Source organism: Hydra vulgaris, chromosome 12 (assembly GCF_038396675.1).
Source record: "Hydra vulgaris chromosome 12, alternate assembly HydraT2T_AEP".
Taxonomy (NCBI): domain Eukaryota; kingdom Metazoa; phylum Cnidaria; class Hydrozoa; order Anthoathecata; family Hydridae; genus Hydra; species Hydra vulgaris.
This window is the reverse complement of record NC_088931.1, coordinates 79532487-79558933: the sequence shown is the minus strand read 5'-3', so window position 1 is coordinate 79558933 and position 26447 is coordinate 79532487. Positions and strand designations below refer to the sequence as shown.

The 26447-nt window shown below is 27.5% G+C and overlaps 2 protein-coding genes across 3 annotated transcripts in view; one reads left to right on the top strand and one right to left on the bottom strand.

Moving 5' to 3' along the window:
- LOC101235895 (uncharacterized) overlaps window positions 1-2232 on the top strand; it is a 5636-nt gene extending 3404 nt beyond the window's left edge. For both annotated transcript variants that reach the window (XM_065814585.1, XM_065814584.1), the window contains exon 2: window positions 259-2232. In XM_065814585.1, coding sequence (XP_065670657.1) covers window positions 259-2139 — 1881 coding nt within the window. In that variant the 3' untranslated portion in view covers window positions 2140-2232. The remainder of the gene's footprint in view (window positions 1-258) is intronic.
- On the bottom strand, window positions 2141-26447 carry LOC100202386 (leucine-rich repeat-containing protein 51). The gene is made up of 4 exons (XM_065814586.1): window positions 26149-26447; window positions 14268-14323; window positions 3745-3915; window positions 2141-2505 (listed from the first exon to the last, which is right to left on the bottom strand). Exons 1-4 carry the CDS (start codon window positions 26243-26245, stop codon window positions 2233-2235), a joined length of 597 nt encoding a protein of 198 aa, XP_065670658.1. The 5' UTR covers window positions 26246-26447; the 3' UTR covers window positions 2141-2232.

Genomic DNA, 26447 nt, shown 5'->3' with positions numbered 1-26447 from the left:
AAAAAAGTAATCCTTAATCAAAAGCTTACTTTTTTTTGTTGTCTAACTAGGCTTTGAGGTGTAATGTTTACAATGAAAATACACCAGCATTGTTTGTTGTTATTAAATTTCAATTTTGGAATAAAATGATAATTAAAGTAACCAAAATCATTTAAATATATATATATATATATATATATATATATATATATATATATATATATATATATATATATATATATACATATATACATATACATGTAAACTAATGTATTTTAGATGTCAGTTGGACTAAATGTTGATTATGCTAACCCTTACACAAACCAAATCTTTCAAGAGGCTGTGGCCAGAAACGATTTTGCCGTAGTAAAGCTTTTATTAAAATTTGGAATACATCCAAAACGAAACGAAAGAAATGTCCACGGCCTTACCGCTTTGCAACAAGCAGTTCTTGATGGTCATACTCGAATGGCAGTAATATTACTTGAGGGTGGTGCAGATATTGAAGCTAAAACATCAAATGGCTGGACATGTTTACATATAGCTGCAGCTATTGGAGACTTAGATATGCTAATAACTCTGATTGGGCATTGCGCTGATTTAATTGCTTTAACAAAAAATGAAGAGTTACCCATTGATTTAGCTGCCACAAATGATATAAAAATTAAATTAGCAAAAGAGATGTCTAGAATTGGTTATTCGGAGTTAGCGCAATGGTACATGAGAAAGTTAGCAGCTCAAGAAGGGATGTTATACGTTTTATCTACAGATACACTTCTTGATATGGCTTGCGATGACAACTACGATAGCAATAATACCTATCCCTATGTAATTCGAAATATTAAATACGAACATGAAGAAGTTTTTACTGATTGTGAAACAGTTCCTTTCTTTAATAATGAGTGTAACGAAAATAAAAATTTTTGGCAAGTTGATCAAGAAAAAATGAAGTATTTGTCTTCGTCAAGTGGATATGTATCTGAAATGATGTTTGATAAAAACAAAGATGAATTTATTAAAATGGGCGTGAAATCGTGTTCTGTCAACAACTCTCCGATTCATAAAAATGAAGAGCAGCAAGCCTCTTTTTGTGATGAATCTGAAATGTATGGAAACAGCGATACTTTAAGAAGAACGGCAAGTATGAGGGCACACTCACAAACAATACAACGTAATCCAAGCAAGCTTGAATTACATATTGATTACACAAATAGTGCTGAAGACGACGAAGATGACCCAGAAATAAGTCCAGCCAGTCAAGAAACAAGTTTATTAATTTTAAAACCAGAAGAAAACTGCAACAATCGTAGTTCGAATAATCAAATTCGAAACGTGCGATTTGATAACTTTGATAATGCCAATGAATTTTGCAATTGTCCAAATTGCAAAAAAATGGGATACGCTTTTTCTCCAGACATTCGAGTTACGGGACGAAAATTAGTTCAAGTTCAAGAAACAGCTGTTAATAGAGAAGAGTTCTCTAGATTTAGTTATTCTTTCAATAATGGGAGAGCTACAGGTTACCCTAGTTCTCAATACTACCCGGCGACAACTACAAACACGTATAGTAACTACGGAAATCACGAAAAGCCAAGGAAACGAAGAAATAAGTTACTATCAGGAATTAAATCAATTTTTAAGGAAAGCATTAAAGTTCAAAAAGGTAGCGCGGAACCAATTGTTAACGACGCAGGAATCCTTTTTGCTGTGTCGTTAAGAGATCGAAACAAATCAAGATCTATTAGACAAAAACAATCAGTGCGTAAAAGTAATTCGTTTTCAGAAAAATCATCCCATAAAGAAAACTATAACGAAGAATTTGTGTTATTTTCACACGAACATGTAGTTCGTGCTCCTAGTTTTCCGTGTGATATACTTAATTCATCTAAAATGCCATTAACAACAGAAAGCACAGTCCGATGCGAATTTAAACGGTGTACAGACTATTTTAATGATAATGAAGTTGAGGAAAGTGTGTTTGATTTGCAATCATCTTTGCGCGACGACCGTATAAACATTATGATGTCTAAAGAACAAGAGAACAAGCTTAGCATTAGTAGAAATGGACTAAATATCAATAAAAATGGATTGGGTATAAATAAAAATGTGTTGGGTACGAACAAACTTGATTCGAGTACCGATGAAGATTTAATTCTTTAAATGCTTGCAAAAAATATATTCTCCAAAATTGATAATACAAAATATTTTATATAAAAAATAATATTTTATTTGAAAAAAACTCTAAAGTAAAAACTACGTTTCTTTTCCCTTTTTTTTTGAGCGACAATAAACTCTAGAATTCGCCAGATCAGATTCCGTCACACCACTAAAATCAAGGCATTTTAAATTCGGCAAGCGAAATAAGACATAATGTCGATAACTGGGATTACAATCTTCAATTGGGTTCCCGTGAAGTGTTAAGCTTCGTAAATGCTCTAATGATGAAAGCTTGTCTACTTCAGAAATTTTCTCAATATTATTTCCGTGCAGATACAAAATTTTTAAGTTTCGGAACTCCAGTACACACTAAATGAGATGTAAACTTTTTAAAATTTAAACCTCATTAATTTATTAAAGGAATGCTTTAAAGTTACGGAAATAAATTCTTCACCTAGTTATAAGTACTGGACATAAAGTAACTAACTTAAATGTTCAAAAAGATTGCTTTTATTATATTTTATTTACTTATAAATGCGTTGTCTATTATTAAAAAACAATAAGCACACTTTTTGCTTGTGTGTGTTTTAAATTAATGAAACTTGAACAACAAATTTATTTAAATTCTCATAACATACAGAACGTTGCAAAACATTGTCGTTGTTAAGAGAAGAAAATAATATCGTAGTTAAGCCTGATTTGTAATAAACAGGAGAGTAATCTATTTTTTATTTTGATCTATAAATTGTTTAATATTATGACCCAGTAACCCCCTTTTGGAGTAAAACCCATATATTACTTTGGTGTAAAATTTTTAATTATCGTTAATGAATACCCGGATGTCAAATGCAGAAAATGTAAAACATTAGGATAACAAATAAGAAATTAAAAAAATTATATAGAATCTAATACTCATAAAGTTTTATAACTCAGTTATATTTTATTACACAACAAACAGAGTTTTCAATCTTGTAAACATTATTTGATAACTTTTTATCAAAAGCACTTGGTTTCATACCATTAAACTTTTATCAAAATGTTACAAAAGTAAAATAAGGTTCAATAATTTAATAACTGTGGCTAAAGTATATAAAAGAAATATAAAAAATAATGAAAAAAAACTTGTCTGAAGAAAAAAACAGGATTAAAAAAGAACAACAGAAGTAAGAACCTTGAATTTTCTTAAGTTTGGAAAATTAGTTTGAAGTAATTTTTTATAATGGAATAGAAATTTAACAAAAGCTTTTTCATTTTTCTACCTCTATAAATTTCTAAAGAAATTTAGAGGTAGAAAATGTAACCAGGAGTAAAAATAGTAAGCCTGTTAAAAAGAGGGCATCTAATAACTTTGCAATCAAATGAATAAAGTGTTAATATTTATCAATAAAGGAAGATCAATAATATGAAGTGACAAATAAAATAATTCAGAACATACAGTTTATAATTTTTATAATATAATTTTTAATTTTCACTTTTACAAACACAGTGTTAAAATAAAAATACAATAAAATATATAATAGCTCAACATGAATATACAGTCATTAAATATACAGTATACATACAAATATACAATACAAAAGAATCCTAAATATGTTAAATAAAAGTTACCTTATCAATATTAGAAATATCATTAAAAGATAGGTCTATCCATTCAATATGATGCAAAGACTCGACTAGTTTACTAACTGTATTTAAAAAATCTTTCCAGTCAATAAGGACATTATTACTCAGACGTATAGCATTTGTTCTCTTTTTTATTATTTCATGACCTTTTGAACCCTAAAGAAAAATATTGGCAAATTTTTATACAATTAATATAATAAAAAATAATATCCAATGAAATAATCCATACGTTTGTAAGATCGAGGAAAATTCATGAACAATGAAAAATACTAATAAAAACGAGATATTTTTGCAATACAGCTGCATCCCTAAAAATGTAAAAACTTGATGTATTGAAAATAAAAACGAAGAATGGAACCTTTCCATATAAAGAGAGCTTATAGAAAAAGTTAGCTTGTCAAACTTTATTGAAAACCTTTGATAAGTCAAGAACAATAGCGCTTGCCTCACTGTCTCTATCTCATATACAATAGAACCTTTCTGTTATTATAATCAAAATTGAACTACCTAACTATGCACAGTGGGCCAGGCTGTGACAAAATTCAAAATTCTCATATTCTTAAAATTTTTTTTTTTAGATAAATGTATAGCATCAAAAACCATTTTTACAAATTAAAGTAGCTTGTTTAGATATTAACAACTAAAAATTCAATAAAAATGTTCAACTTTATTTCTTCACAAATTTTAAACTAATCTTATTTGTGGCGCTTTTTTTAGTAAATTTTAAAATATATTTTAGCTTATTATTTTCTTGCAATAATTACAATCTATGAATTTAAGTTACCTTTTTTATTTTATTGTTTAAAATGATGTGTAAAAAATCTTTAATACAGTTATCATAAAAGTATATATATAACCCAGTACTTTTTGGAACACAAACGAAAACATCTATGAGTATATACGATAAATGATTAAGATGTTTACTTTGAGGTAAAATTAGTTTTGGCTGCTACTTTGAGCACTGCCAAGCTCTAAAGATGAATACATTTTGAACAACCCCTCACTTTGAGGGGGTTTTAATATTTGATATTGATGTAACTCAAAAATACTGAAAGATTTATTGATGAATTCTATTAATTTTGATAAAATGAGGATGATAAAAATATGTTATTTTTAAATTTAAACTACCTCATCCTCCCTTGTACGGAAATAACTAACGTTAGGGTTGTCACTTAAGTTTGGGTTACTTTTGTTATTGAATTATAACTTATTTTCATTTGCGTTATATTGTTTACATTTTTTTAGCTGTATAATAAAATATTTTGAAATTTACAAATTTATCAGGAATATCAGTTCTCGATGCATGAATAGTCTTCCGTACTATATTGTCAAAATATATCTAATTTGAATGAGACATTGTACAAGAGAAAGTCGAGGAGATAAAGGAAAAATTGATGAACTGTTTTAAAAAATTTTAAAAAACGTTGAATTGAATGCAGACAAATAGCTGTTAAATTTGAGCATAAGTATAGTGAATTGCTTGACAAAGGATAAATTGATTTTGGAAGAGTGACTAAAGATATTCTTTCCAATTCAGAAAGTCTTGTTACACCATTAAACAATATTATTGGTAGACCAATTGTAGACTTTGATAATTGTTCTTTAAGAACTAAATATAGAAAAATTAGTATAATTACAGATAGTTGTACAACTAATCAAATATTATTTGCTGCTAAAGTCAAATTAAATAATTATAAAAGGAAAGATGAAGGTGAAATTGTTCATAACATTTTGGAAACAAATAGTAAACCAACAACAATGACTCCGACTGGGGCTTTAGCACTACTTTTAGATTGTAACTTATCAATACAAAATTTGTATATACCCAACACATAATAACATCAGAGCTGCAAAAGAACTATGCTATCCTAATAACATATTCATTAGTGATTATTCAGTTGATATTCTATTACAAGATCTGGTAAATCATACTTGTAAAAGATTAGTAAAATTTCAGAGAGAAGGATTTTATTGGAGATTTTGCATCTAATTTTGAGGATTTTTTTTTTCAAAATTTCAATATTTTGAATAAAAAAAGAGGATTTTAGAGGATTTGTTTTAATTAGGTTTAACATCCATATTTCTGTACTTGTGTGGTTTATAATGTCAAGAGTGTCAAGAATGGATATTTTTAACATTATATTACAATCAAGAAATAAAACTTTATTACATGAAATAAAAAAAAACAACTCATAAATTTGTGATTAATAAACTTGATCCTTAAGTTCTACCTTTATTTTCTGGCATTTTATTTCACTGAGAATACTCTTTCAATTGCAGCTCATTTTAATTTGGATTGTTTTATTGTTTTTTTTTCTGCTGCAAATATCAAAGTTATCTGCATCTTTATCAAGCTCAGTAATAGTTTTTTTCCAAAGTCACAACTTTATTATTTATTTCTTGAAATTCAAAAGCAATTTTAATATCATTTTAATTCCTCTTTTTGCTCAATTTCATTTTAGATTTACTGTAAGGTTCAAAGTTTTTTCGTTCCATATAGTTGCAAATTAATTGCTAAGAAAAGGCTTTCCGTGTCAAGATTTTCATTTTGTTTTAAGTGAATCCTTGCTAGCCTGAAACAAAAGCCTGATTATAAGATAAAACTAAAACTGTTTGGGATACAGTCCAAAGGGATTTCAAGTTGGATCTGAACCAATGTTCTTTAAACTCTCTGAATAGTTTGTGTTAACCTTAATAACATTTGACAAAAATTTTGAATACTCTTGTTTGACTTTCATTGCAGTTTCAAAAGTCAATTTTGAAACTGCAATGAAAGTCAAACAAGAAGAATTTCAATGATTTTTAACTCAAGTGTTTCCAAAATACTTTGTACTTTGAACAAGATTATTTCTCTATAAATTTTTTTCTGTAAAATGCATACATAAACTAGACAAGAACTGTAAAGTACCAGACAGAAGATTGCATAAATGTTTATGGCTCAACCATCCATTTTTTCAAATTTTGATACCATGTTTTATAGCAAAGTTAAAACCAACTGACTCCAATAACACTTGATTTACTTCATTGGTAAAGTAACTTTGAGCAGCTTTTGTCCTTTCTAAAATATTTTTCTTCAAAAAGCAGCTACTCAAGTAAGAAAAGGCACCATTGGATTGTCGGTTTGAAAAGAAATTATTATATGATTTACTGATGTTGCAATTTCCTCAAAAAAACTAAGTGGAATGGAGGGATCTTCCAAAGCATTAGCAAGACAATCAAAACTGGGGTTTTGCCCAGACTTTTCGTTTCCAGGTTGCTTTAATTTTGATAAGCTTTTCCAAAATTTTACAACTTCAATTATCTTAAGCCAAACTATTTGAAGAATTTTCAACATTTTTTTTTTACTATTTTTTTATTGGAGTGAGCAGGATAACTTAAAAGGATAGTTTGAAAAAGTAGTTGTTAGGCATTCATAGTCAGCTTTGCAGGAAAGAAGCATCAAATATTTTATACATATAAAGTAATTTCTTAATGTTTTTTTTCTCTTAATGCCTTTTCTCCACTTTGGAAATAGGATGAAGGGTATGGAGACTACATGTCCCAATATAAATAAAAAGATCAAATAAATCTTTATCTCTACTTTCATTTATCAGATTTAAAAACAATACATTTACATTAAGACCATCAGAAGAAACTTGGAGGACTTTATGATAATCCAAAGAACTTGAACAACTATTATATTTATATTGATGCCACTAGCTGATGCTTTACCTAAACACTCAGAATTTCAATGAGATGTTTTACTCGATTGTCTGTCATCCCAAAAAGCAAACATGTAGATCCATTTGACTTTTTTTAGAAATTTTGTTATAAAATTTATCAAATAAGTTGATGTAATGAAGGACTTTGTTCAATTTTTTTAGCATCATGTCTTTAGCAAAAGAAGTGACACTGTGACACTGTAACTGCATTTTTTTTTCCACAGATGAAATGTGAAGAAAATTATCTCTGCATTTAATGTCTGATCTCTTGTTATCATATCAATCAAATTAGTTTGCTTTCAAGTTATTTCTGTACCGGTGAATTAGTTACTTTAGATAGCTTTTTTAAAAATTTTTGTCTTACTGCTATCAGATGGCATCTTGCCACATGTTTCTTCCCTTTAGCATGCTGTTTTGTATTCTCTATTCTGCTATTTGCAATGCTGAAAGACTTTAAAGATTCTGTTTCATCCTTTTTATCTCCTTGCAACCGGCACTTAAATTTATCGCCAATCAACTACAAGTCTTGAAATTTACTTATATACTTAGATATTATTTCTATTGTTCTAAACAAAATAAAAAAACTCTTTATGGTAGATAAAAATAACTACATTCAAACCAATTTGTAAAATTGGTTCAACTCTCTAATATTGTTATAAGAATAAGTAAAAGTCAAAAATGCAACTACTGTAATTAATATAAAAATCTGCTGATCAGAACAATAACAACACTATTTAAAAAAAAAAAAAAAAATTTGTGAACCTGAAAAAAAAAAAAAAAAAAGTTAAAGTAGGAGATTTGATCACCAAATTTTGTGGCCACCCTATAGAGACAGATACAAAATACATATTGAGGAGAAAAGAAAATCAATTTATATTGTTTGGAAAATAAGTCACTATATTACTCTAGCGTGCTTAATACAAGTTGTAGTGGGAATAAAAGACATGAAACTGGTACTCTAAAACTAAAATAAATTTTAGAGCTGTACCAATATTAGGAGATAAAAAGTTGCAAAGCTACTAGAAAAGTAGCACAAAAAAAAACTTATAAGGCGAGACAAGAAGATGAAAAAAGAGGTAAAATGCTAGTTAAGAAATATTCTGTAACCCTAAAATCTTTGTCTAAGAGGTCTACAAGACAGTTGAGATTTCTTCCCAAGATAAGTATTTTTAATGAAGCACCAATTTTTAGTGAAATGCCATTGCTAGCCTTCACTCAAACATAAACCAATAAATATCAGAAATTACAAAAAACATCAGGATTTATAAAAACACTAAAAATTACCTAAAACACCAGGACCAAATAAAAAATCAGCAACTAAAAGATATAACAAGATCTATGCAAAACATGATGAACTACAAAAGACAACTTGAACTATATAAAATACTAAGAACCATATAAAATATCAGGAATCACGTAAAATATCAGAAATCACATAAAACATCAGAAACTACACAAAATATTTAAAACCATATAATATAACAGGAACCACACAAAACACTAAGAACTATATGAAACACCAGAAACTATATAAGATACTAAAAATGATAGAAAACAGCAAAAAAAAGACTGCCTTTTTAACCTAACTCCCAAACTTTTATTTTTTCACCTACCACTCAAATAATTTTTTTATTTTTTAAGATTACAAAGTTGAATATAGAACGATATATTCGTTTTTCTTGTATATAGTAAGATAAACCCCTATAACATTTTAAAGTTACATTACATATTGTAACATAAATGAGATTTGTTACGTTATGTGCAAAATGTCCGTTATTTTTAAATAACTGAGACAACATTTTACGTAACAATATGTAACATTGTAACGTAATGTTACGTGCAAAATGTCAGTTATTTTTGACGTAACATTGTAACATATTGATACATAACACTACATGCAAAATGTCCATTATTATTATGCAATCGAAACATAACATATTATTTAACAATACATAACATTTTGCCCTAATAAGACATAAGATTGTAGTCATAGATAGGTATCTTTCTAATTTAATGTTGTTTTTTCTCTATTATATATATATAATAGAGAAAAAATAACGTTAAATTAGAAAGTTAATAAGAAAATTAACATTAATTTTTCAACTAACCACATGATTTTTATTATTATCTTATAAGTTCCAAACCTCCTTTGACAGCTCTGTATCATTTTAATATTTAGGTATGTTAAATGATTTTAAATGGTTGGCATATCTCAGTTTAAAAGGTAATACCAATGTATGCTTTTTTTAACTAATACCACTGTATGCTTTTTTTATCGAAGGGTTATCCAAAGTGATGGTTGCTTGGTATACAATGTTGTTGGTCAAGCAGTTATTGAGTAAAGGACAGTTGTCTTCATTAAGGCAGTTGCAGTTATTTTTATTAACGGTTGGATTTTTGTTTAGGATGTGCTTGTTGTGTAAATTTATTACTGATTTCATGTTCGGCACGCAACTGTAGCTGATTTTACAGTGTCCTTATTGAAAATTTTATTTAGTTTGTTGTTAACTGGAAAATGTTTGGCAACCAAGTTTTTAGTTTCTTGATTTAAAAAATATATGCCTGATGATTGCTGCCTGACATGAAACTCTGAGTACCAACAAAAAGTTGTATTTTTTTCATTTTAATATTTAATATTTCAGATCTATTATATAAAAAAATTTGTTTTTATAATATTGATCACTGTTAAACAAATAAGAGATTTTTTTGTACATTATTATACAAAAATATTTGTTCCAATGGTTGAGCACTCTACTCAAGTCATATAAATAGATGGAGAAAACAAACTTGAAATATTCAGTCAAGAATGTTCCAATTCCACCTATCAAAGACTATAAAATAATCTGTATTATTTATCAACAGACAGTTATAACCACTTGTTGACAAACGCTATTACCTCTACCTACAAACAAACTAATTAAAAATAAAAGATAAAGTAAACAAAGAAGGTAAAAAATTTTAAAGGGTAATGCTATTTTTAAGAAAATTGACATTAATGCATCTTCTAATTGCTTCATAATGTTGAAACATCATAAAGCTAATTTTACAAACAATCCAACAGTTAGATTAATAAATCCGGCAAAAAATGAAATTGGTAGAATTAACAAAGGCATTCTCTCAAAATTAAACTTATTTTGAATTAAAAAATATTTTGCATCTTAATCAGTGGAAAAGCACTCAAAATATTATTAATTGGTTTAAAAATATAAAAGATAAACACCTTTATAAATTCTTCATTTTTGATATCAACAATTTCTACCCTTCAATTAGTGAAAAACTCCTTAACTATCAGTTTTTATGGAAAATCATGTCACTATAAGCATAGAACATAAGTCAATTATTATTCATGCAAGGAAATCCTAACTGTTTAATAATAACCAGGTTTGGATAAAAAAATCAAGAGGTTTATTTCATGTTACAATCGGTGTGTTTCATAGTGCAGAGATTTTAATGGTGAGTTTGTTGGGATATTCATTCTTTTTCAAGTTTCAAGTTTTTATAATAAATATGACTTTGGCTTATACCACAATGACGGATTAGCAGCTTTTAAAAATGCTACTGGTCAGCAAATGAAAAAATTTAAAAGCATATCATGCACTTAATCAAATGTAATGATCTTAGCATATCTATACAGTGCAACCTCAAAATTGTGAACTGCCTTGATGTAACTCTTAACCTCTGTGACCAGCCATACCAGCCATACAAGAGGCTATTCTAGACCGTTTTTTGATAACGTCTACCGTATTTGGGCGATGCCAAATTTAAAATTTAGGACCTTATTTTTTACTGCAAAAATTTTTTTTTTCACGATAAAACACCGATATTTCAGCTAAATTTCTCTGGGACAGGGGGTAATCCGCCCATATTTTTTTCCTGGAAAAGCCCCTGCATATTGCAAACCTGATAATACTTTAAACTACATACATGCTCAATCTAACCACCCTCCTAGTATACTAAAAAAACTACCTCAAAATGTTGAACTGAGATTGTCCAGAAATTCTAGCAGCAAAATAATGTTTAAGAAATCTGTATCTATTTATAATGAAGCACTACGAAACTCTGTTTATAAACATAATCTATCTTACCAACCTAACTTAAAACAACAACAAAAGAAAAACCGTACATTCAAAATAATCTGGTACAACTCCTTTTAGCATAAACGTTACCACAAATATAGGAATATGCTTTTTAAACTTGATTGCCAAACAATTCCAATTAACAGCAAGCTACATAAAATTTTCAATATGAACACTGTAAAAATCAGCTACAGTTGCATGCCGAACATGAAATTAGTAATATCAGCCATAATCAATCATCAGCCATATATTTTTTAAATCAAGAAATTAAAAAACTTGGTTGCCAAACATTTTCCAATTAACAACCCAATTAACAACAAACTAAATAAAATTTTCAATAAGAACACTGTAAAAATCAGCTACAGTTGCATGCCGAACATGAAATCAGTAATAAATTTACACAACAAGCACATCCTAAACAAAAATCCAACCATTAATAAAAATAACTGCAACTGCCTTAATGAAAACAATTGTCCTTTACTTAATAACCTTTTGACCAACAACATTGTATACCAAGCAACCATCACTTCGGATAACCCTTCGATAAAAAAAGCATACATTGGTATTAGTGTAACACCTTTTAAACTGAGATATGCCAACCATTTAAAATCATTTAACATACCTAAATGTAAAAATGATACAGAGCTGTCAAAGGAGGTTTGGAACTTATAAGATAATAATAAAAACCATGTGGTTAGTTGGAAAATAATTAGAAGATGCCAAGTGTATAACCTGACAACAAAATTGTGCAAATTATGCCCTAATGAAAAGTATGAAATTATTTCAAACAATGACAAGAGTTTATTAAATAAGAAAACTAAAATTATATCAAAATGTCGGCATAGAAATAAATTCCTTCTTTGTCAATTTGACACAGGGTAAAGGTAGACTTCATGCAATTGATTTTTTGATGTCAGATCCCATTACATTGCCTTATTTGCATTTTTAACAGTTTTTTGTATTTTTTTCATTTTAATACTAACTAAATAAATACATACATATATATATATATATATATATATATATATATATATATATATATATATTATATATATATATATATGTATATATATATGTATGTATATACATATATATATATATATATATATATATATATATATATGTATATATATATATATATATATATATATATATATATATATGTATATATATATGTATGTATATACATATATATATATATATATATATATATATATATATATGTTATATATATATATATATATATATATATATATATATATATATGTATATACATATGCATGTATATACATATATATATATATATATATATATATATATATATATATATATATATATATATGTATATATATATATATATATATATATATATATATATATATATATATATATATATATATATATATACATATATATATATATATATATATAAGGCACAGGTCCTTAGAAGACAGTGTTATTAGGCAGCCAAGACTCTGTTTGGCCTTATTAAGGGTTTATTTACCACTTAGCCGAAGCCAAGCAGCGCCAACTTAATGGTTTATCTCTATATAACATCTGGAGTGGATGGATTGCTTTGAGATTTCTGGATGTTGAAGGAGACAACGATAAAATGACTACATCAAGTGCCTCTTATCAACTGTCATGGTTTTGATTTTATGCTGTTTCTACTTTCTAACAACACAAAACCAAGTAAAAGGTGGTCTGGAGCCGAAATAAGAAGTTACTACACTTGATCCTAGCCATTAGGCTGAGAAGCAATGCAAACTATACATTTAATCAGCTACAACTAACTAATGTATTTGATTTAAGTATTAAAACATAAGAAAGGTTGACATTTTATATACATTTTTGTTTGTAGGTTTATAAAACCTGGTGAAGTATTATGCTTGTATTATTGACCAAAAAAAATGTTATGTAACATAATAAAATCTAGATATGAGACGTAGTTAAAATATGCCTTAAATATAGATTTGACAGTTTACACTTTTTAAAAAAATTTATAACTTTAAAAAAGATAATTGAGATGTAACTTTGCAAATTGAAACTTAATTTTTTTTGTGACAAGTTAGTTGAAAAAAATAATTAACTAATTGAGACGAATCAATTTTACAATAAAAATAAACAATGATAATTAGCAGTTTTTAAAAAAAATATTTTTTATTTACAAGTGTCTCGACAAACGCATTGTTAAATACTGTAACTCATTAATGGAGGTAGCCCAAACATAGGAGAGTGGATTCAATGAGTAAAGAGGAATCTGAAAGTAAAACGATTTTAAATTGCTATCTACTTACAGGGGGAATCGGGTTATGGCATTTAATAGAAACTTTAATTTGTCAAATACTCTGTAATAATAAGTGGTCTAGCATACGAGAAAAAGTGAATAACACTGCAAATCTATATTGCCACAATTTGATATATTATGAAAATATTATAATAGCCTAATATTTGTTGTGATTTTAATGGGATGAGAAACGAACAATTCCTTTGCTATGATTTAGAAAAGCTTTTATTGTAGTGTCTAAAAATAGTTTTAAACCTGTTTGTTTTTATTTTAGAAATTTTATTCTGGTTTAGATAATGTATTTTTGTCAGGACTTCTTCAGAAGCCAATATGTAATCCAAAAAAAAGTGTTGTATAAATAATGTAATAGAAAAACAGTGGGCATATCATATTAAAAATCTGTATGCATACGAAAAAATTTCCTTTAAAAGAAAAAAAACTTACTGCAGATGGTTTGATCTTTTTAAAATTGTGATTCCGAGATTCTTCTTCTAAACAATCTAAGAACAGTAACTTTGTATTGATATTACTGCTTATTAATCAAATAAAGTATTTTTGTAATTAGTAACACAATAATTAGAATAATTACACAGGTCTGCAAAAAATTTTTTTAAAAAGTTGTTTGAAATTTAATAACTGTTTTTTATGTATTTCTAAGCGCTGATTTCGAAAATGCAACCTATTTTTTTCTCGTCACGCCATGTTTTCTCATAAAAAAGGGATTATTTTTGGGTAAAATAACAAAATTTGACCAATTTTTCACTTTTTTCAAATGTTATAGAGTTTTATTTTATGTATAAATCATCTTCTAAACTATATTTCAAGAACACTTACATTTCTCTTTCAGCTTATTAGTGCTTATAATAACGTTTTTGCTTTTTGTCAAAGCTTCTTTTATTGCTTTTACAGCTGAGGACTCGTTCAGAATTATCTCTCTTCAACATCCAGCACTAGTCCGTTATTATGTTGATGTTCCATCTACCCCGATATCTTTTTTCCATTTCCTTGATGTCTTGGTGAAATCTTTCACCTTGCTCTTCACTTACATCACCAAGGTTTGGAAGTAATCGAGATGTGAAGTCTTGTAGTTTGGATCTTTGTTGTTTCCTAGGAAACCGGTAACAACTAATTTAAAGGATATCCATGCTGCTTTACCTTTTGTTTCCATTTTGTCCAAAAAATTAGAATTTCTCATAAGTTTTCTAATGTCTGGTCTGATAAAGATTCCTTCCTTTAGCTTTGCCTTGGATAAACCAGGAAACTGCCCACTAAGATATTTGAAAGTCTTCCCTTCTTTTGGCAATGCCTTACCAAGTTGTTTCATCAGCCCCAACTTAATGTGAAGTGGTGGACGTAACACCTTTTTGGGATCTATAAGACTTTTCCTCTCAACATTTTTAACCCCTACTTCTAAGGTTTTTCTCGGTGGCCAAACTTTTTTTATGTAGTGCTGCTTACTGTCTTGATTGTCCCATTCATAGAGAAAGCAAGGGAACTTTGTGTAGTCACTTTGTTGACCAAGCAGCATTGAAATAACTTTTAAAACCCTGCACAATGTCCATTTGTGGTCTGAGTTTGTTTAAAACCAGTTCAAGGATTTTGTAACATTCTTTTAAGTGCACCCAGTGTCCTACTAGCATAGAGGCATACTTATTGCCATTGTGCAGAAGTACTGTTTTTAGGCTTTTTTTTGAGGAATCGATAAAAAGTCTCCACTCATCAGGAGCATATTCTATTTTGAAAAATGCCATAAGTCCAGGAACATCACTGCAAAATACCACGTCACCTTCTTGAGAGAAGGAAGATACAAATTCCTTTTCCCTTGATCGATACCAAGAATAGGATGTACCCGGAGCCAACATACTTTTATCTTTCAATCTAGATTCTAAAACTTCTGCCGAGTCTTTAGGAAGACCTAGGTCTCTAACTAAATTGTTCAGTTCAGATTGTGAGAATGGAATGGGATTGGTTGTGCCAGGATTGTATTTTCAACGTACAAGGTTTTCAACGTACAAGATTTCAATTTTTCAAATTGAAACCTTGTACGCTGCAAGAACAAAAATAACAGTCATCACTATGACTTTTGGGCTCCCTCTAAACCATTCCATAACGTAAGGACTGCTTTTTACCTTGAAACCATTGCCTCAGTTCTTCAACACATACTGAACAAACTTCGTGTCGAGCCCAAAACTTATCTTGATTGCCTAACTTTATCCCAAAATAGGCAAAATGTACCTTTTCAATAAAATCGGAGATGTTTCTCTGTCGCTTTTTAATGGTATAGTTACCACAAATGTAGCAGAAGCAATCTGGTGAGTTTATACATCCTCTGGTAGCCATTGTCCATAAAAAAACTTGTACTTTAGGCTAAATAACAGTTTGTTGAGATCTTAAAAACCAAAATTCAAACTTACTAGAGTACTGAACTATTTATAAAAAATATCGAAAAAGCTAAAACTAGACAAGCAGTTTGTGAAATAACTGTACGTGATGGAGTTTTTTCACTATTTTTCCCGAAATCAGCATTGAAAATACTATAAAAATCACTTTTTAATTTGAAACATTTTTATGTTGTAGACCTGTGTTTCTGCAAAGTTAATTCATATTTTACAATCTTGAAAACACTGCACAGCCCTGACTAGCCTTTGTATATGTCACAAACTGTACAGTGTACAAAAATATACTTATTTATAGGAAATATTGATATCTTGAAAATTAAATTTTAAAAATCTAATTTTCAAGATATCAATATCTTGAAAATTAGATTTAATATTAATACTAAAAAACACCAAAAATTATATAAAAAAACACCAAAAATGTATGCAAAATTTTGGCCACAGATAGTAAAAAAATATATTAGGTGTACAAAGCAAAGGCATTTATATATACTAGAAAATCCGAACCCATAAAATGGATCATGATAAGTCTGAATCATAAAAAAAAAAGTCCTTTAGAAAAAAAAGTGATTGGGGAGGGGGGGGAGAAGCCTGGTCCCCTGGTGTCATCGGCTCTGATAACATAAAAGCCTTTGTTTCCTTGGGTGTGTGTGTATTTTTTTTAACTACAAGCTTTGAAACTTGATTAAACATGTATTAAAATAATGACATTGACAAAAATTACTTTATCATAATATCATTTTTGCAATGGGATCAATCTTAAAAAAAAAAGGCAACTATAAAATCTTATTCAAAGAGCAAAATTATTAACAACACTAAAGATTTAGTGATTTAAACAGATTTTATTATGGTAATAGCAAATGTTGTATTGCCTTTTATGATTAACAGTAGTTCAGTAGAGTAATGAAACTAACCATAATCATTTTTAACAACAGACACCAATAGGAAGGTAAGCTTAGCTGTCTATCAACACAAAATATTAAAACAATAAAATCACTACAGTTATGCAAAAGAAATAGCACTTAGCATAAGATATTTGTAGGTTCACATTACATTACACTAAATATTACCAGAAACATGTTTTTTCTAAATAATTATGAGAGGCTAGACAACAGAACCATGATATACAACAGTAAAACCTCTTGGGACTAAATGGTATCATATCTCTACTTAATAAACCGCTTGGCTGGCAAGGTCAGTAATCTTGCTCTACACCTTTAAACATTTTTTTTTTAAATAGAACTTTAATTATAAAAAAATAGCTGGCTAGCATAACAGCCTAGCTCTAAAAATACTGCAAACCACTTGCTTGGCTTGTCTAAAAGCCTCGCTCTGCATGCACTGCAAGTCACAACACTTGCTTGGCTAATTTCACAACCTAGCTCTAGCTCTACACAATTGGTTATGAACATAATACCTTAAGTTAAATATTAATTTTTTTGTAATTGTAAAACAATAATCATTAATCAATTAGGTATATATTCGAAAAAAAAGAAACACAGTTTGTAAATCATTTATTGAATTATGCAAAAGTTATGTCATTTCGTAAATCCAACTTTTGGAATTTTACATTCAATGTTTAAAACAATATTAATACTTATAAAAAACATGCAATTTATGAGTTTCTTACAAATTTGGTTAAATAATGCATTAAAATAATAAAATAAATAAAAAGTATAAATAATAAGTAAAAAGTACAAATAGTAACTAAAGTCAACAGAAGTTCAACTTGTGCTTGCGAACTATGAATTTTCAAAATGAAAAACCTAAAGATAATAACTTCAAAAGATTAGAAAATATAACATTATTTGTGAAACACTTTTTGCCTATCATTCCTTGAATGGTATGTTTATCAATTTTGAATGGTATGTTTATCAATTTTAAATGGTATGTTTATCAATTTTGAATGGTATGTTTATCAATTTTGAATGGTATGTTTATCATTCCTTGAATGGTATGTTTATCAATTTTGAATGGGATGTTTATCAATTGAATGGTATGTTTATCAATTTTAAATGGTATGTTTATCAATTGAATGGTATGTTTATCAATTTTGAATGGTATGTTTATCATTCCTTGAATGGTATGTTTATCAATTTTGAAAAAAAAAAATTTTTAATGCTCTTAACACGCAACATATTGTTGGCAATGAGAGAAACACAATTTTTTTTATTATACACCAACTCCATCAAACGTTTGACCTGATGACTTTTTAGAACAAAAAAAAAAAAGAATCTGATAAAGTCAACAAAACTAGATAAACAAATACCCATTTATCACCAGAAAAAACTGTTAAAACCTCAGCATCAATAAAGTTATTTTGAAGAGCACTAACTTTCATTCGAATACCATTGCATCGCAAGTTTTAATAAATTTCTCAATAACATAATTAATTTTACATTTTAAACAATGAAGTGGCAAAACAGTAGAAATAAACTTGTTTAAAAAACTGAACAGGAAAGTTGTTTCTTTTATTTGGATTGTAAATCTCAATTTAATCACCACTTAAAAATGCATTGATCTCCCGGTAAATGCTTGAGCACTTTCTCAATGATTGACAGTGAATCCACATTAGTAAGTGTTAAAATAACTCGTTTAGCATAACCATCTCTTTCATAATCTTCAAATATCTCTTTGACAATTAAGCCGTTTCTCTATTAATGCACTGATTTGGTGTTTCAATATACTCTTTAAAAGAACCTTCGTACTCGATGAGTCATCTACACTTCATCATCTAGGATTAACTCTTACTTCCAATCTTTCTTGGAAACCATATATCAAATCAATTGCAAAATAAACATCTGCTAAGGTTGCATGTCTTTATCGAGCTCATCACATTCTTACTTTGGATTCTATTCTCTATCTCTATAAATCTCAAATCCGGCCTTGTATGGAATACTGTTGCCATATCTGGGGCGGTTCTTCTAATGATGCCCTTTCTCTTTTAGACAAGGTGCAAAAACACATTGTGAACATAGTTGGATCTGCTCTTGCAGCCAAACTCCAACCATTATTACACCGTCGTAATGTTGCTTCTCTTTTCTACAAATACTATAATGGCCACTGCTCTAAAAAGTTAGTGTCTCTTGTGCCATCAACTAAAATTCATTCTCGTGTTACTCGTCATTCAATTAAGTCTCATCCTTTTTCTGTGACTGTTCCTAAGTACTCCAAAAGCGCTTATTTGTCTAGTTTTTTTCCTTGAACATCAGCTCTTTTGAATTTGCTTCCTTCATCTTGCTTTCCTGATTCATATAATTTGCAATACCCATTGTGAAAACTCTCCTTACCCATCATGTACTCACATTTTTCAGTTAATGCAAACTTTTGCACTATTGCCTATGTAGTAAACATTTTATACATGCTTCTACAACTTCAGCTCTCAGCGCCAAAAAAAATGACTTTCCTACCAAATGGAATGTTGTTGTTGCAAACATATAATAGAAAGTTGTTGTAAATATTATGTATTCTCTATTATTTGTATATATATATTAATTGTATACATATATTATGTGTATACATATATATATATATATATATATATATATATATATATATATATATATATATATATATATATATATATATATATATATATAAATATATATATATATATATATAAACAACCTAATTTATATTTTAAATATCTATACAAAAACATAAAAGGCTATTTATTGTTTATATAAAAATATATTAGAGATTTTTTGGGTGGTTGACTCGCATATAAACACGCATACAAAAATGAATAAATACGCATATAAGAATGAATAAATGCGCATATAACAATGAATAAATGCACATATAAGAATGAATAAATGCACATATAAGAATATATAAATGTGCATATAAGAATGAATAAACACGCATATAAAAATGAGTAGACATGCATATAAAAATTAATAACCCTGTAATAGGATTAAGATTTGCTGATCTAGGACAGCAAAGCAACAAATTTTTTTTTTATGCTGAAACATTGTGTTATACTATAACTTTGTAGCTGGAGCCCCTTCTTAAAGAACTGTTGTGTTGTTTGATTCAAGATGTGAAAAAGATGTGTTGTTTGATTCAATAATTTGCCAGTAAATTTGATTTTCAACTCATTTATACTTAAATCAAAATTTGAAATTATCAGATAATATTTGACAATTTTTACCAATTAAAATATAGTTTTATAAAATTAAAATTATTTTTTTAGTTAGCATGACAAATTCTCAGTGCTTATACCAATTAAAGAAGTAATTGAATGAAATATTGAGTTATTAGGTGTCAAAAAAAGTATAGTTAATAAACTCAAACAACTTTTATTTCATCTATAAAATGAGTCATCTAACTTTTAATTAGTATCACAGATGTTAAGCAATATCTGAACATTTCACAAAGTATTAGAAAGTTTATAAGAAGTATTTTGGGATGCTTATTAAAGACAAGCAAGAGGGGAAAAAAAAATATGGATTCTAAACATGCTACTTTTGATTTATAATTTATACAATAAGAATGTGATTTACCATCTTTCAAATAAAACTCAGGATAGTTTAGAAGCAAAAATCTTTCCAAGTCAATAAGTAGCATTTATTGAAAATCAAGCAAGCAATAATACACAACAATGAATATGGTTACTAAAACAAAAATGTTATTAATCTAATACATTTATAAAACTAGCCATTAATAAGCAAGTAAACATCATGCAAAAATATTTGAAAATGTAGGTGATCTCATTCTACCATTTTATCAAAATTATATTCAAGAATAGATATATATTTATCAAATGATTACATCACTGTAAGTAAAGAAGACAGCCATAAAAATCTTTGTTTACTTCTCTAAAGTGAGATTATATGAAAACATATTTACCCAGGTCAATAGAAAGCAATCCATTTGTAGATGATGTTTATAATTTTCTTGTCTTCCTGCAAAAACTATATAATACAAACTATTCAAACTGATAGATAAAAAAAACCTTGTATAGAAATTGAAAAAAAATTAAGTCTGAAAAATACAAAAATTTAAAGATATTGAAGAAAATTTTGTATGAAACAAATTGGCCATTAATGGCTATTTCCCACATTAACAGCATTTAAAAAAAATTAACTTTTATTTATAACAGTTATTTTTTATGAATGAAAATTTTAATTTTTTACAGTTTTTGTAAAAAATTAAAAGGCCTGTATAAACTTCAATACATCCTAATTTTTTTTTTATTTGAAATTTATTTTATGTTATATATATATATATATATATATATATATATATATATATATATATATATATATATATATATATATATATATATATATATATATATACATACATATATATATATATATATATATATATATATATATATATATATATATATATATATATATATATATATATATATATATATATATATATATAGATATATTCATTTATATTTATATATAACATCATTATGATCAACATGACTATCATAATCATCATCAGGTTTTAGCCTTCCTTTTATGCTATTTTTCAAATATAAACGAATCTTTTTTCCTTTACTAAATTTTGTTCATACCATATGTAATGCATTCTCTATAGGTTTTCTACTTCTACATCTACTATTTTCTCCTGAAACTGCTACCTCTCTACATGCTAATACCCAAATCATTTTAATCTTCTCTGAAAATTATTGTTTGATATAAGTTTTTTTCTAATGTCTATATATATTCATATTATGTATGCATAAATACGCCTCTTACCGATTCAACTGGATCCAAGCAGGTATTTAAGCTCTTATACTTTCTTGTTGATTTCAAGTCAAGCTTGCAACTCCACATTTTTCAACTTCTTGAGCAGTTGCTATATTAAACCATAATCATTTTTTTAAATCTTTTTTACAAGAACATCTCTCTTGAGAACAAATGTCTTTTTATTATATGAGTCATTTTTATTATACGATGTCTTATGTTAAGCTCCATTTTTCTCAATTTACTAAATTTTGTATCTATTTTTAGATGTTAGATTCTAAAGACAAGGCAATTCTTCAACAGTGTCATTAACTAAAGTAAGTCTAACATTCTATCTCTAATTCATGGGTATGATCTTGTTACTTCTCCCCAAAATAAAGCAGAGTTATTTGCAAGGAACTTTTCCACTAATTTAACTATTGAATCTAATGGCCATATTCTTCCTGGTATTTCAGTTAAACAGACTAACCCATTGTTAGACATCCAAATCACTTTGGCTTCCAATGTCAAAACTTAGTTAATCATTTGTATGGTTTGCGGTTCACATAACATTTCCATAACAGTCAAAAGTGTTCTTCAGAACTTTTTTCAATTAAACTATTAACAAGTGCTAAATAATAACATATAAATAATAATAAATAATAAGTTATTTCAATTTTAAAAAACTCGAGAAAGCACACTGACCTATCCAAATTTCCTTCAATTTCATTCTCAAAAGCTTCAGCTTGTCTTTATTTCCAGTAACTTTAAGGGTTACTAGAAACAAAGAAAAGTAACTTTAAAAATTACTGGAAAAGAGGATGGTTACAATCTCAACGTTCTATCTATGCTCCTGTTTTGTTTCTTATATACAATAACAATCTCTCTGACAATCTTACATCAAAAGTAGCTCTATTTGCTGACAACTCAACTTTCTACTCTTGTCTTGACAAAAAGTCTTCTCCTATTGATTGTTTAGAATCAGCCGATCTTTACTCTGATCACTTTTTTGTAGTAGCTTATGGTTTTAATTCTAAATAACTCAGTTATTTACTGCAAACAAATTGAAAATGCTTAAACTTTTCAAGAAAACGAATGTAACTAAAGCAAACTTCTATTAAGTTGAACTTTGGCTGATTTGAGGTATTAGTTCAAGTTAAAGTGATTTTTCCTTATTCAATGCTAAAGTATAAACATTAAATATCTACCATTATACCAACAAAAACGTAAATGTTTCAGTAAAAGATGTTGCGTATTGTATTTACTCTTTGCTCTTGAAAGATAACATTGAAAAAAGTTTAGCAACACTATGACTTCCTTACTATTTGGTCATAAAACTGTGTCAAAAAACTGGCAAATAATTTATTGGAACATTAAAGTAATTTTTTTTTTAAATCATTCTATTTTGATTTATTTTGTTACAGTTTTATTTTAACACTATTTTTTAGCAGATAACAATCTATTCTATTCAGATCTTATTACTATTCTATTCAGATCTAAATGCAATCAAAAAATATAAAAAAAATTTGGCTACTTTTATTGATGTTTTAATGACTTAAAAATGACTTAAAAATAATGACTTAATAATAAATTTAATCAAGTTATTTTGATATCTTAATTTCACATACAAAAAGTTTGAGTCAACAGAAGAAATTTGCTGAAGGAGGATGAAAAAATGGTTCCACTAAACAAAGTTCAAGTTATCCAAGGTTTGACTTCACCAGATTTTTATTAACAACCAATAAAAGATTTTTATTAATAACCAATAAAATGATTTCAAGAGACCAAATAATACAGTTCAAGATAACAAAAGCTCAAATTACCAGATATTCAACTTACCAGAATTAAATGTATCACAATATTGTTGAAATTCTTATATATAACAACCCTCTCACTCTCAGACAAGGCCAAACTTGAGCCACTCTATCATCATCATAAGGTTGTATCTTTTTCTTCTCTTTTTCTTTTCTTTTTTTTCTCTACCAATCATGATTGCTGCTCAAATGAGCTTGAATCATGATTGGTAGAAATAATTATCCAAAGTTCAATCAAAAAATTTAACCAAAACTCATTGTTGCTTGACTTTTTCCTCCATGATATAAAAATTTGTTATCTGTCTAGTTTTTTTCCTCGCACATCAACAAAATTTTAAAACTCTCACCAATCTTTATGTTTTCCTTACTCATACAACCAACAACTTTAAGTATTTAGGTGATTTATTTAATTTTAATTTAATTCATCTCTCCAAGGCCACGAAGGCCATTCAATTGAGGAGGAAACATTAGTTATGGTTACAACCCTTAAGTGCAAACCTTGACAAGCAAGGCTGCTGTACGGAGAAAAAAGTTGAGCATGGTGGATGTGATGGGAATCAAATCGATGCATATAAGCAGTAAAAAATAGAAACAAAAACATTTAGAGTATTTTTCAGAACTTTTATTAAATAAATAAAAAGCGTTACAGTCTATAGGGTTAACTTCTTGCAATTTCTTAAAAAATTGATAAAATTTATTTAGTTTCCTCTTTTAAATTTAATGGTTTTTACATAAAGTGTACTTGAGTTTGTCTTCTTATAACACAGAGTCGTTAAGAGCTATTTATTACCACAATTGGTGAGTTTAGATGTCTAACTGTAGGAATATATATATATATATATATATATATATATATATATATATATATATATATATATATATATATATATATATGCATCATGGTTCACAGCCTAATATATAACTGTGTCTTATATAATACAAGATACAGTGATAAAAATAAAGTTAGAATAAAATAATAACAAAGCACTTGAATATAACAAAAACAAACAAAAAACATTTTATAAATATAATTATAATAAGTTTTAAAATATAAATATATGTGTGTATATATACAAATATACTGCACATATATGTGTAAATAGATTAAATATTTAAATGTTTGTACTACAACTACAATGGTTGTTGTTGTTGCACAACATATAAATGTTTAATAACATTTAAATAATTAAAAAAGAGGAACCCACGCATAAATTATTTTTCTTCTGAAAGTCTTGTGTCCCAGCATGGATCTTTATGACCAGGAATAGAACATTGTAAGTAAATTTTTGATGTGACTTTTAGTAAAAAAATTGTATTTTTTCAATGTTTAAATCGTGCATTTAATATCAACATTACACTTATTATAATGAGTAAAACAAAGAAATATTTTTAAATCTTCAATAAAAAGTTTGCTATACCTTCACAAAATAAAGTAATTTTTTATCAAAACCAGTAAAAATAATTGGACATTTTAAACTTGTCATTACTTTATTTATTTTTTAAATGTGTTTCAAAATTCAATTGTCAGGATTTTAATCAATTTTATTTGAAATTTATTTCAGTTTCTAATAAATTCACAAAATAATCCTGATTTGTTATCTGAATTTAGTTGTAACAATCAAGACAAACTTTATTAAATTTTGGTCTATAAACAATAAATGTTTTATGTTGATAAACGATAACTGGTATATAGCCTTTAAGCCAATGTCTTACATAAATACTAGCATTTGAACTGCTAGGAATGGTTTCCTAGTAATTTAATACACTCTTGAGTTATCTTGTCTTTTTGAGCAAGATTTAAAAAAATAGTTACTTTATATTTTTATCATATATAAATTTGGAATTTTAAGTTTAACATAAATGCGCTGACTTTTGCCACCAATTCTTCCTTTTTTAGCGTGTGTGCTAAGGATCCATTATGTGTTAAAGTTTACCATCATATTTGGAAATTATTTAACTATTTAAGGTCAACAAAGCCATTCATCTCTTTTACTTTATAAAAAACTAAAGTCTGCTTACAAAAATGATGCATCTGTAATTAACTAACCTTGAAAATACCGTATTAATCCAATCTATCACTTTACTTGATTGCAATTTACAGGAAAAAATTTTACAAATCGCATTAACACTCTAATAAACTATTGCCAAAATACTTATAAGTTACTATTATAATCAATAACAAAAACCAATAATATTGGCTAAGTGTTGTACGACAAATTTGTGTATTAATTATTATACACTGAGTATCACAATTCTTTTTCATAAAATTTTTTTTATTTAGTGTTCCTATTCATAGTGCAGTGTTTACGCCTTAATAAGAACAACATGCTAATTTGGATAACTACTTATTTATAATTGTTTTGGTCTTTTAAGAATATCAAGCACTTAAGTGGAAAAATATATTATTAAAAAAAAAAATGCTACTTACCACCGATTGTAGTGAGACACATAAATGTATAATCTAATGGTTCTTCAAAATTTTGCAGTCTGGTCATTTGACTATTCTTCAGAGATTTTTGAGCCATGTTCACATTCTAGTATTTACTATTGAAGGTATAGATGTGTAGCCGAAACATAAACATATATTTCTGCCAAAAATTAAATCTAACTTTTACAAGCAACCTAGAAAAGTTTCACTTGTCGATTTCATATTCTTATAAGGCTAAGAAAAAATAAATAAAAATTTAAAGTTAAAGCACTTGCAAAAAACATAAGGTTTAAACAGTC

Coding starts and splice junctions, on each gene's coding strand:
- LOC100202386 (XM_065814586.1), bottom strand. CDS start 26,245: ATGGCTCAAAAATCTCTGAAGAATAGTCAAATGACCAGACTGCAAAAT. Junction 14,324..26,148: donor GTGTCTCACTACAATCGGTG/GTAAGTAGCATT, acceptor TACTGTTCTTAG/ATTGTTTAGAAGAAGAATCT. Junction 2,506..3,744: donor ATATTTCTAATATTGATAAG/GTAACTTTTATT, acceptor CATCTCATTTAG/TGTGTACTGGAGTTCCGAAA.